At 38.2% G+C, this 13,577-nt stretch overlaps 1 protein-coding gene across 1 annotated transcript in view; it reads right to left on the bottom strand.

The window, feature by feature from the left end:
* FAM185A (family with sequence similarity 185 member A) overlaps positions 1-13,577 on the bottom strand; it is a 42,218-nt gene that overhangs the window by 13,182 nt on the left and 15,459 nt on the right. The window contains exons 4-5 of the mRNA XM_021384531.1: positions 13,433-13,571; positions 7,152-7,193 (exon numbers count right to left, since the gene is read on the bottom strand). Coding sequence (XP_021240206.1) covers positions 7,152-7,193; positions 13,433-13,571 — 181 coding nt within the window. The remainder of the gene's footprint in view (positions 1-7,151; positions 7,194-13,432; positions 13,572-13,577) is intronic.

Below are 13,577 nucleotides of genomic sequence, written 5' to 3'. Positions count from 1 at the left end.
CTGTGGGCTGGTTACCACCCACCAGCTCTGGCTGCCCAGGGCCCCATCCAACCTGGCCTTGAGCACCTCCAGGATGGGGCACCACAGCTTCTCTGGGCAGCTGTGCCAGGGCCTTACCTATGCCCTCTCTGAGTAAAGAATTTCCTCATAACCTCAAACCTAAATTTTCCCTTTTAGTTTAAAACCATTCCCCTCCTTATCCTATTGCTATCCAACCATGTAAAAAACTCCCTTGGAGTACTGAATGTCAGATTTTGCTCAGAAAAGCAGGTTTCTGAGCGAAACTTATCTTCCCAATCCAAAATTATGACACAGACCAGACCCCTCCAGTTGTCACTGGACAACTGTAGGATCTACCAGGTCTCAACAGGACTCTCTTCCTCTGTGTAAGTACGTCCACCTTTTTCTACAAGGATAAGTTCATATTTGTATGGAATTTGAGCTCAAAATATAAACTATTTTAGTTATCCACTAAAAAACTGCACTAAAAAACACTCGGTGCAGAGGGAGCTTTACCCACAGAAGATGCCATAAGCAAAGGACCAGCAGTTGTGCACTGCAATGTGGTGACACAGAAGAACGTCTGAAGTAACTGCCGCAATTTAATATATATAGGAAATCAACATTTGTTCTTTGCCCTGGAATAAACAGACATACACTTTCTTCTATAGCTTACTAGCTGCAATTCATGAAAGCAGAACTTTCTGAAAAGCCCTTTTTGCAAATAGAAAACATTATTAAAGACTGATTCTCAGGTGTAGAAATAATTTGCAATCTATTCCAATTGTATTTACACAGTTTTCCACAGTATTATAGTGAGGTCCTGAAGAGTTAACTTTTGAGCTACTGAACAGACCTACTGCTGATAAATTGCAAAGGAATTATGAAGCAACTCTAGAGAAGTGTGAAGAAAAAGTACATAATGCACACCAGCAAATTAGGAAGACTGCTAGAAATGAAAATATTAACCAAAAAATCTTGAAACACAGAAAAAGAATATTTTCCTTTGATTCCAGGGTTGCATAAAACAAGAAGCACAGTCATGTTTTCAGAAGCAGCTAAAACAACAAAATCAAACCTGACTGAAATCTGCCATTTTAAAAGTGAAAATATTCATTGGGGAATAAACTTGATTAATTGTAACAATTGATGTCCACCATTAACGCCTGAATCTTTCTCCACATAAACTCGTCTGGAGCAGATGTGGAAGATCAGTGTATTACAAGCAAACATGGAAATGGATTATCATCCCTCAGCTAGAACTGAGTTCCTTGGAGGGGAAAGTAACAAAAAAACGGCCAACCCTGATTTAGTTTAGACAACTTTGGCCAACAAGAAACCTATAACACCTGGAACAGGATGTGAATTCCCACACAGTGGATTGTATGTAAAAGGAGTTCTGTTCCAAATCTGAAGGAACAAATAAACTCTTTGTTAACTGAAATTAATGAAGTAGATAAAAAGTTTTCACCATGAAGAAAGATGATACTCCCATGACAGGATGATGCCACTCCAGGGAGAGCTCTAGCAGCCTGGGCAGCACAGCTGGCTGATGGTACTTCACAGAGATCAACAGAAACACGAGGAAACGTGTTTTAGGTGAGCAATCAAGTATGATTGATGGAAACAATTTTATGTATGTGAAATTAGATACCAAAAGACAAAGTTGCCCATAATTTCTACAAAGCCTATCTTTTTTAATGCTGCTTAAGGTTTGCATCTGTATATGTAAGTAAGTGAGAAGTAGGAAGATGGATAGAACAGGAAAATGGGTTAAAAACAGAGATGACAGGGTTCTACAGCTCAAATAGGTGAATTCAAATAAATCAAGATTTTAACAGGAAAAACTACCTTAAATAAGAGAGGACAAAATAGTTAAAAGAGACAATATATAATTCACAATTTTGATGGAACAAAAGTAAGGCAGTTAATTTTTATATTTTAGTATATACCCATCATTAACTGAGGTTTAATGCCAAGTAACAGAGTAAAAACAAGAAAAAAAAGCATAATTTAGAATTCAGTTTCCTAGGGACTGACAGCTCAAGAGGAAATGCAAGGATGAATAGTTCTGCTGGAAAAAGAACAGATGATTACCCTTGAGCAGCTTCAGCTGTTTAAGAATTTACTACTACTGCTACTACAACAAAAAAAAATGTTGTAAAGCTTTAAGAAAAATAACTTTGCTGCAGCAGACATCAGCTATGTTACCTTTCTAACAGCAGCAAAGAAATTGCCCATGGAGACAACTTCTTTGCTAACAAAGTGGTCCAGAACATCTTTCAACCTCTAATTTCCACACAGATTTTGTAACTATAACCATTGTTTTTAAAGGCCATAGTTTTTAAAGGCCACAGTCTGTTGTGAATAACCGATTCTATTGGCAAAAAAGTAAAATCATTGCACGCTTCAATCCTGCATCATGATACAATGCGCCAAGTATGACTTCACCTTGATAAGCCTCTGACCTACTGTAGATCAGGTAGGATCTTCTTTCAGTATACCCAAACTAGTGAGGGAAGGAAACAAAAAAATATACCAATTATTTTTCCATTTGTGGTAATCTATGAAAAACTTTCAGACATCATATCTGAAGGAAAATATTGCCTGTAAGAGGTTACTAGAATTGGATCATACTTGGATGCCTAGTCTTATTTTTCCTGCCTGGAATTTAGACTAGTTAGCTCTGCATTGGAACAAATTTGTATCCATTTGTGGGTGAAGTGATAGGACAAGGGAGAAGGGATTTAAACTGAAAGAGGAGAGGTTTAGGTTAGATGTTAGGAAGAAGTTCTTCCCTCAGAGGGCAGTGAGGCCCTGGCACAGCTGCCCAGAGAAGCTGTGGGTGCCCCATCCCTGGAGGTGCTCAAGGCCAGGCTTGATAGGCTTCTGGGGAGCCTGGATCAGGTGGGCAGTAACCCTGCCTACGGCAGGGAGGTTGGAACAAGGTGATCTTTGACGTCCCTTCCAACCCAAGCCATTCTATGATTCTATGAAGTGTGTGGTATACTACTTTATTTTTCACCTACAAAGGCATGGGTATTGGCAACTGTTACAAGATAAACATTCTACAAGTACAAAATCTCTTATCAGGAGTTCTAAAAAAAAAAAAAAAAGCCTTCAAAAACACTAGTATCTAAAAGTTAATACTGTAACAATATTGAGAATTTTCAGTGTCGTCATGTGAGAAGCTATAAAACATGTGATGCAGCATCATCAACATTGCTCGATGTTTGAACACATCCAGAAGAAAAAAAGTTTATTGTCATTTTCTAAGCTGCAAGAAAAATGCTATTATATCCAGGCAACACCTACTTTTACTGTATACTCGAAACTATTAACTGTTTTGTCCAGTACATAAGCTCTGTCCAAAACACACTCTACATTCAGTAGGACACAACGAAAGGGAAGAAGAAAGAGAAAACAGACTGATGATGAAACCAGGTAATAACTCAGTAGATATTAACTCATAGTGGACTAAGTTTTTAATTTCTATTTTTTTTAATTTCCATTTTTTATAACCTGGCACCTAAGGGATAAGAAAATGCAGATGATTCCAGTCTCACTGGAGAGCAGGATCCTGTGTATAAGATGGTGTGGAGGAAAGCATGGGCACAAAGGAAAAAGAATTTCCCATCAGCAGAGCAAAGGCCAAGTTCTGAGACAGGAGATAGGATAACAAAGGCCGCTTAAAATGAGGACAAACACATTAACACACTTCAAGTGGATGGCAAAGACTAGATCAACTGAAGTACTGAGACGCAAGCGTGTGCATTGCTAACATATATATATTTTAAAGTGTATATGAATAGTACTTCGGGATGGTACAAAAATGGCCTCAATGAAATTCTGAAATAAGATTTTTGATTTAAAAATTCCCTAGAGCATATTTTAAAAATCAGATGCTCAAGGAGAGGAAAAAAATCAGCTGCAACATTGCTAAATAAACTGTTTGTTGTTTAATTTTTCAGTTGTCCAAAAATGTCTTAAATAACTTTTTTTTTTCACATTCAAAGCCCTCTCAAAATAAGATTCTGGTATTCTGCCTCAATGCTAGAGAAGAGAACTACCTTATGAGAACATTCTTAAATCAGATGTCTTAGACAATTCAGCTCACTTTCATGTGACGATCATTTATAAATAGTAAGCAGCTACTATGTATGCTTTCAAGAAAGTTGAAACTTTGCTATAATCGCTAGGTTTCAGTTCATTTAAGACAGCGAGTCTACCATAGGAAGTCACAGAAGCCTTTTGGTCTTCCAGTATCAGTTGCTAAAGAAGCTGGCAGAATAATGCCGACACTAACATCCATAAAAGGAGAAAAACAAGAAGATAACACATTTCTTGGATATTTACACACGTTTTTGCCTTCCAGAGTAAGCTCCTGCTACCCATAAACAGTGTCAATTTGCCCTCAAACCTGTAAGTTGTTTCCTCTGAATTAAAGTAACTAATACCATAAGAATTTTCTCTTTATTTTTTTGAGCTGGTAGGGGAAAATTTGGTCTAACGGCAGAGTAGAGAATACATAGTCAGACAATAACAATAACATTGAGGAATTCACAAGTTTTAGCTGGAGTGAACACCAGTCAGCCTTCTACCTTGGCAGAAAAGAAGGCCAACAGTAACCCTGACAGTACTAACTGCAGCATGGCCAGTACATCAAGGGAAGGGATCACCCCCGCTTCTAGTCACTACTTGTTAAACCACATCTAGAACACAGCATCTAGTTTTAGGGCTACCAATAAAAGAGAGACCTCAATCAACTGGAGAGAATTCAGTGGAGGAACACCAGACAGCTGGGGCCTGAAGCACCTCCCAGTTAGGAGAGGCTGAGGGCTTGCACAGCCCATAGGACAGGCAGCTGCAGGACCTGACAGCAGCCCCCCAGTATCCACAGGGAGGTGATGAAGATGACAAAGACAGAGCACAAGAGACAAAAGGCTTAAGTTGAAACACAAAAGATTTTGTCTGGATATATGGAAAATTTTTTTCATCCTGAAGGCAATTACATACTGGAACAGCCCAGAGAGGCTGTACAGTCTGCATCCTTGGAGATCTTCGAGACTACAGCATATAGCCCTGAGCAACCTCAAGGCTGACATTGCTTTAAGCACTTGGGCTGGACAAGACGACATCCAGAGGATGCTTCTAACCTCAGCTATTCTGTGACTGACATTCTGAAGCCTCTTCCAACCCAAGATTTTCTATGAACTTGCCAAATAAGAGTTTTAAAAGATCAAACTCGTTCTAGAAACAAAGCAGTCCACTATTTTTTGTAATGTGGATTTCTAATGGTTATTTTAAAAAGTAACATACAGTAGAAGTAAAAACAGTTGTTTCAAATTAAGAAGCCATCCAAAATCCATAGAATGTGTTAGAAGTAAAACGCTTCTAGGGAAGGGTAGGCAAACAATTTATCAGTGATTAACAAAGCTCATGGTATGAGAAAAGGCATTGCCCCTACTTTCATATTTTAACAGTAACAGTGTAAAACACAATCACATGCTAGATGCTTACAATGACACTGAAGTTTGGATAAAATCTTTAAAATATATATACTTATTTTTTACACAAACATCCCAAAGTGAAAAAAATACATAAGTTGGATAAAACTAATCTAAAAACAGCAACAACAAAAATTAAAGACAATGTTGGTTTGCTTTTCAGTATAGGAGTATATGAGAAATTCCTCAAAACTGTGTCGTATTTTCCCTTAAATACTTTGAAAAGAAATCCAGCATTCTCAACTATGCTTTGACTATTAAATAAGACTTTCAGAAGGATACATCCTCGAGATCTAGAAAGGGTTGTACTTTTCAGTTACCTGATAAAATTGTTACTGCAGAGAATTAAATAATTACATACCTATGAAAATCCAACTGAGAATGTCAGAAGATGCAAATTTTTCTTCCTATTTCTATCAGCAAATGTCAGCTTGTTGGATTGCCAGAGAGCTATATTGTGGCATTAATTCCTCATAGCACTTAAACTTTACATTTGCAAGTTTTCAGAGTTGAACCACTGGATCTTAAAAGCCATTTCCCTTTGGAAGTATTCAGACAAAATTAAAGGGGGAGTTAATGCTCTATAGGAAAAGATTAACTGTAACATTTTCAGAGTTGAAATCTGGGAAATAAAGTTAGTTCAACAATCACAAGGCTTCTAAATGCTTAAGCTGAACTAGGTTAATTAAGGGAAAATAATCATCTCTTGGTGGAAAAAACTAGCTCCTGTGTTAAGAAACCTTCAAACACTCTTCGTATTCTATGAGTTTATTTAACTGAAGGAAAAACAGACTAGCAAGCTTGATTTAATTCTGTGGTTTAATGACTAACTCATGAGAATGTGTATTGCATTCATTTTCCAGTAATATTCATGTAGATCGCTTAGAAACATAAGAGGAGTTGTTACAGGACAGTGCGTCCCTACAAGATGCTTAGTGAGTGACTGTAGTAACCATCATTAGCAGAAGCCTGAGATGTGGGTCTCTAACAAAGCTTACTTACAGAGAAATCCTTCAAGGTACATTCAAAAGAGACACTAAGCCTTACTTACACCTTCTATTGTTTTAGTTTAATACCAGAGAAATAACAAGAAAATGGTCAAGAAAGTGAGAAATTCAAAATATAGAATATCAGACGCCCTGACATTTTCTTAAGATAATGTAACAGTTATTAACTGAGAAGAAATTTAAGAGCTACTTTTTATTTCTGGAGGGAGAAGAGTCATCAGCATAACAGTTTGGAAACACTAGGTTCTCACAAGCTTTTTTCCTACCTCACAATACATCAATGATTAATGTTATGTGATATGAAAATTAAACATAGCTAATCACTGATAACAAATGTAAGACAGAACTAGGTTATTTTCTCATGCCCTTTTGTCCAATCTTAATCTAAAAGACACATAGATTCAGTCCAGTGCCTAAAGCACAGGGGGTATGGTGGTTTGCCTACACTGCAAAAGGCTGTCAGAGCTAAGTTTGGAAAATATCTTTCAAATACACACTAGTAAAATGCTACTACTGAAAATAAAAAGAAATGAGGGCAGAAACACTTGAAGATTATTAGAAAAGTAGCTTTTTTCTTTTCGTGTGGATATTTCTAATTAAAAAGAAAAAGGGAAGAGCGAGAAAAGACAAAACATACCTACTGTGATACTTCCTGTTTTTGTCTCAAGGCTGGTGTTTCCTATTAAGGAAAGAGAAAATGAGATTTTAATATTAAAAGTGGATTATTTGACTGGTTTCCCAAATCTCAATAGAGACTAAAGTAACGTGATCTCACAGTGGTATATTTGCTTTGCATATAAAAGCAAAAGAATAAACCAGTTATATTGATTGCTTCAATATTATTGCTTTACAAACAAAAAAAGTCTCAACACAAAGAACTGATTCCAGACAAAAAAAAAACACCTGTTCTGAGTAAAGCAAAAAAGAAACAGAGGCACAGTATTTTTTTATTTTTTAAATTGGTCAGATGCCTGCAACAACACTATCGATTATTTCAGTAGTTTAATAGGATGAGTAACAAAATAGTTTCTATTTTCCCTTTTTTCCCAAGCATAAATATGTATGTTCCTCATCCTCCAACACGGGGATTTTTAGCTTTACATTCAAAGGCTACTTTCTAGATAACTGCCTAAGGAATCACTGAACATTACCTATTCCCTCCAAACTTACTTTTGTTACATACATAACAACCCACTGACCAATGCTCATCATTGAATTCAGCATGATCTGAGTGTGCTGGGCAGGCTGGACAATCAACACAAGTGTAGAAGGCCCAAGACACAGAATGGTCTCATACTGATCTTGCATTACTTTGAACTGGCCCTGGTATTTTATCAGTAAATCTCAACATAAATACTCCTTCCACTTCACCTAAACCACCAAGAGAATCTGGAAGGACAAGGGATGCACCTCATAACAGAGGAGCCATCCACGCTGTTTACAGTCTAAAAGTTGGTAGAAGCTTTCATATGTCCATTTCTGTCATGCATTAGAACTGCCTCAGAAAAAAAGCGAAGTGAAAAAATTGAACTGTGACAGTTCAGTCCTGCTACTCTGTTGTATTAGGCGTGTTACGGAGCGCTCGGGCTGTAACGCGGAAGGCCCTTCCCCATTTGCTTGCTATTGGTTGGCCTACAGGAGAGGCTGTACTTCTTTGTTTTCATAACAAGGTGTATAACTACCCCATATATGGCCTTTCAGAAGAAAGAGGTCAGAAGCGGGAGATTCAATATGATTGGCCAGGAGCCCGCATGAGCTTCTGGAACAGTCTAGTAAAAGAGAAATACTATATAGTTCTGTAACTTTTAACAATAAACGCCATTTTGCTGCTCATTATATTGATGTGTTTTGTGCAGTAAGCTGGTCAGAACCGGGTATTGGTTCTCTGCGTGCAAGGGTAATACGAAAAGGGTCGCCGGAGTTCGGTAACACTACTCCCTCAACCTCCCAGAAGGATAACAAACAAACAAAAAAAGGCTGATCACAGTAATTTGGTCTAATTTAATAATGCATAGTATTCACAAAAGTTTCCAGATCCTGCTCCTGTCTTCTGTAATTATACAGTAATTATACAGTCATTATGGTAGAATGCATTCCACTGCATGATCTGTAATGTTTTTCTTAGCAGTCCATGAACTGAAAGTTAGAAAAGAAACCTATCATCAATAGTCTTGAATTCATTGTTTCAAGCACATACTGTACAAATACTGAGCTGTTCTGCAAATTAGATTTGAAACAATACAATTTTTCAACAGATTTGAAAGAGGTTTGCCTTCATTTTTGGGTTTTCATTTTGTTTGCTTTTTTTTTTTAAAAAAAAAAAAAGGCGCACAATAATTACTCCATTCTTCTCCCCATCTTATCATTACTAGTATTTATTTTTATACAATCTACAAAAGAACTAGGATTCTGTCAACTAGCAACTCCCATAGATTACACACAGTCTGAATGTAGCTCTCAGGACTTGTGGATTTGCTGCTCTCTTTGTTTTTGTGGTTTTCTTTTTCCTTTCTGTATTGCTAAACAGAACCTTGAAGAACATTAAACATTTAGAAATCAAAATCATATCAATCACAAACATTGCACATAAGACTAAAATTGCACAATGTACGCATATTAGAGTGATAGGCTCATTTCAAACATCTAGCTAGAAGAGAAGTTACTTTTAAAGCAGATAGAGTTTCCTGCTGCGTCTACAAATAGTGCAGAGAAGTGCATTTTTGGTCAAATAATTGTTCAGTGTAGACCAACACTTACAACTGAAGTTAGCCATCGATCTTCTGGATACATCAAGAGCAAAGAAGGAAAAAGGTAATTACTAGCTTGGTTTTAATATTCTGCTGAATTCAGTATTGTAGCGTAATACTGAAAAGTCCAAGACCTAATAGTTTCAACAGAAAATTGATTACAGTGGCTTAGTGATTTTTTTTTTAACCTATTGCTTCTGACGATCTATCATTTCTACCACATATGTAAAGCTTCAGACTATAGTTTTGCAAGTCAGGGTCAGCATAAGTCCAAGGAGAAAATATAGCTTTGGGGATACAAATAAGGGCATAACTTTAAATTATGTTATTTCCATTTCTTCTGTTTGTTTCAATGACTCTCAAGGAGCCTGGGTTACTCTGATGAAGCATGCAAAAGAGCAATTAGGAATGCCCACACGCATATCATCTTACCTCTATCTTTATGTTTCCTTGCAAGACTGATTAGATTCAACTGGGACCATTTACTCCCTTCCCTTCAGTTGTGGCTTAGACTACAGAAAAAAACATGTATATTCACTGATATTTCCATGCAAAAGGTAATCGACCATTCTAAGGGCATCTTAAATAATATAGTGATGTCAGATCCAAAACATTCTGTAAAGAACACATTTCTGGACACTTCATTCTAACCGTCTTATTGAAAAAAGGTGCAATGACCTACAAAATCATAGAACTATAGATTCATAAAATCATAGAATCATAAAATTGCTCAGGTTGGAAAAGACCTTCAAGATCATCAAGTCCAACCACAACCTAACCATACTACCCTAACTCTAACAACTCACCACTAAATCATGTCCCCGAGCACCACATCCAAATGGTTTTTAAACACATTCAGGGATGGTGACACAACCACCTCCCTGGGGAGCCTGTTCCAGTGCTTAACAACCCTTTCTGTAAAGAAGTTTTTCCTGATATCCAACTTAAACCTCCCCTGGCGCAACTTGAGGCCATTGCCCCTTGTCCTGTCACCTGTCACCAGTGAGAAGAGACCAGCCCCGCTCTCGCTGCAATCATCTTTCAGGTATTTGAAGAGAGCAATGAGGTCTCCCCTCAGCCTCCTCTTCCCCAGACTAAACAGCCCCAGTTCCTTTAGTCTCTCCTTGTAGGGCATAGTCTCCAAGCCCTTCACAAGCCTTGTTGCCCTTCTTTGGACCTGCTCCAGCACCTCAATGTCCTTTCTGTATTGTGGTGCCTAAAACCAGACTGGTTTGGGTTGGAAGGAACCTTAAAGATTGTTTAGTTCTACCTCCCCTGCCATGGGCAGAGAAGCCTCCCACTAGACCAGGTTGCTTGAAGACCCATCCAACCTGGCCTTGAGCAACTCCAAGAATGAGGCATCCACAGACTCCCTGGGCAGCCTGTGCCAGCACGTCACCATCCTCATACAGAAGCATTTCTTCCTTCTCTCTTCCTTCTATCTAATCTAAATCTACATCTACACTCCTTTAGTTGAAAGCCATTACCCCTTGTCCTATCACTACAACCCCCACAATACAGTCCCTCTCCCATTTTCCTGTGGGCCCCCTTTAAGTAGTGAAAGGCCAATATAATGTCTCCCCAGAGCCTTCTATTTTCCAGGCTGAACAACTGCAACTCAGCCAGCCTTCATAGGAGAGGTGCTCCAGCCTTCTGATCATCCTTACAGCCCTTCTCTGGGTATGCTCCAACAGGACTACATCCTTCTTATGCTGGGGGTCCCAGAGCTGAAGGCAGTAATGTAGGCAGGGACTCTCAGGCATGGAGCAGAGAGGGAAAAATCACCTCCCTCAAGCTGTTGTTCACACTTCCGATACAGCCCAGGATATGGTTCACTTTCTAGGCTGTAAAAACACACTGCTGGGTCATGTTGAGTTCCTCATCAACCAGTACCCCCAAACACTTCTCCTCAGGGCTGCTCCTAACCCATTCTCCAGCCAGCCCGTATCTGTGTTTGGGATTGCCCTGACCCAGCTGCAGGACCTTGCACCTGTTCTTGAGCCTTGCACAGGCTCCCCTCTCATGTGAGTCAAGATCCCTCTGGATGGCATCCCTTCCCTCCAGCATGTCAACCACACCACACAGCTTGGTGTTGTCAGCAAACTTGCTGAGGGTGCACCCAATCCAATTGTCCACATCATCAACCAGGATGCTGACCAGTGCAGGTCACAATACCGACCCCTGAGGAACACCACTTATCACTGGTCTTCTCCTGGACACTGAAATTCTATTTACTTTTTTATTAGCTAGGAAGTTTTGCTAGGAAGAAGGAATGAAACCTCACAGACATTAAAAAACTGAGCTAATAAAATAGAAGTAAGGTACTAAAACTACTTGTATTCATCCTGCTAACAGTGATGCAGGTACTCTGTAAGAAAGCAGTCATTTCCTTTCTCTAGCAAAACCAGCAGGTAATTTCAGCATTGTAAGACACACGCAGATACAATACACACTCACTTTATTTAATAAGAAAAGGCTAAGACAATCTTTTGCCTGCTGCTTATTTGTACCATTCTGGTGGTGTGGTTTTTTTGTTGTTTTTTTTTTTTTGCATTTGCTTTTTGTGACAGCAAATTAAAGTTATCTTCTGACTATTGCTCTCCAGTGCCTCAAATTATGGAGGCATGAGCATAAAGTATTGAAGACAGAATTACCGTTATGGGATTGCTTAAGGTCTATAATACAGAATCACCATAGTATTTCTTCAGAGCTGTTTCTAGTCTTTCAGTTCCTAATTTTAATTCAATTCAGGCTCTTCCAGAGCCAAGTTTCCACTCAAGCTTGGGCACCGACGGAACTAGAATTATACAGCCCAAGGTTCAAGTACAAAACAGGACTCATGCAGGTTTGTGAAATTTATGTTCCCTTGGCATCAGAGTTCTGTGTGTGAAAACCAAAAACTTACTGTTCTTAAAAGAAACAGTTAAAATACTGTTAGGTGTTCCAGACTCATTTAGTAGACTGCTCATGAAAATAACCCTGAAGCAATGTTAGAAATGCCTGTATAATTTTGAAACAGTTGAACTTGTTTTCACGCTGTTCGTTAGTGAAATTACAAAGAAGCATTTCTAAGGAAGTATGTCATTAACAACAGCTGTTATTATTTCATTTTTGTATCAAGATAAAAAACGTCTGGATGCGCACAGAAGCATGAACAAGCACACAAAATGATTAATCCACAGAATCATAACCGATAGAAGTCAAAAGAAAAGGCAAAAACAAAAACCTCAGCAGCTTATTGGCTAGAATTACTAATAGTAGTACAGCCCACATGTTAGAAAAACACAACAAAAATTGTTATTTCTGCCTATGCGTGCTGAAGTAAACTTTACCCAACAGGTTTAGAAAACAGTTTTATGTCTACTATAAATGGACAATGGAGAATCATTTCTGCAAGATAACAGAAAAATGCTAAAAATTGCAGCAAATTGCTTATAAGACATACAGCTAGAAACTTGGATGGATCTGAGTAATTTTCATGGCTCATACACCTTCCACTTTGTTTTACTTGTTAAATCATCACAATTGCATTATGGTACAGTCAGGGAACTTCATTAAATTAGAAGAAAACCATCAGGTTCCAACCCTGACTACTGTTTATATCAAAAGACACTCAAGTTAATTAGATTTAGTTCTAAGTGAATGACAGTAAAGGGCGGATGGATGAGAGGCTCCCTCCTCCTTCCCCTCGGATAACAAAACCTGTTACCGCTCTGTTACTATAGCGTGTCAGAACACATAGAAATTAGTTCTTCTAAAATCTTTGAGATACAGCCAAGTTCTACTACAAATCTTCATAAAAGCTGTAAGATCTACCTTACCTATGAGTGAAATAAAGCAGTGGGATGGAGTCTCTTTACTATCTTTTTTAGTATAATTGTCATTGCTTCCTTTAAAAATATTTTTACATCATTAGTATGTGTTGTATGGTTCTTTCCTATTTCACGTGTGCTTACAAAGTTATTTTCAAAAATAAATACAACATGCTATATGGTAAGTTAGCTCTCCCCAGTTAAGTCCCTAACAAATACAGGATTGCTTTGATCATATACCATACACAGCTGATTACATAGCTATAGACTACAGCACCAGTCCCTTTCTTACTGTGAGCGTTGTGAGTACCTTCAAAGCAGCTAAATTTTTGACAGTATTTCCCTAACCTAGCTCTTACCATGAGTACATCCCAGCAGAATATCACCAGCTACTGAAGAGAGAGATGAAGATTCTGCATAGAGATACTTAGTTTTCAAGAGCCCATCTTCTGTGGATATGTTGATAGATGATCCCTGCAGCTTCTCTATATTCACACTCTAAGA

Source organism: Numida meleagris, chromosome 1 (genome assembly GCF_002078875.1).
Source record: "Numida meleagris isolate 19003 breed g44 Domestic line chromosome 1, NumMel1.0, whole genome shotgun sequence".
NCBI lineage: Eukaryota > Metazoa > Chordata > Aves > Galliformes > Numididae > Numida > Numida meleagris.
Note: the sequence above shows the minus strand (reverse complement) of the source record. Positions and strands in the feature narration are given on the sequence as shown.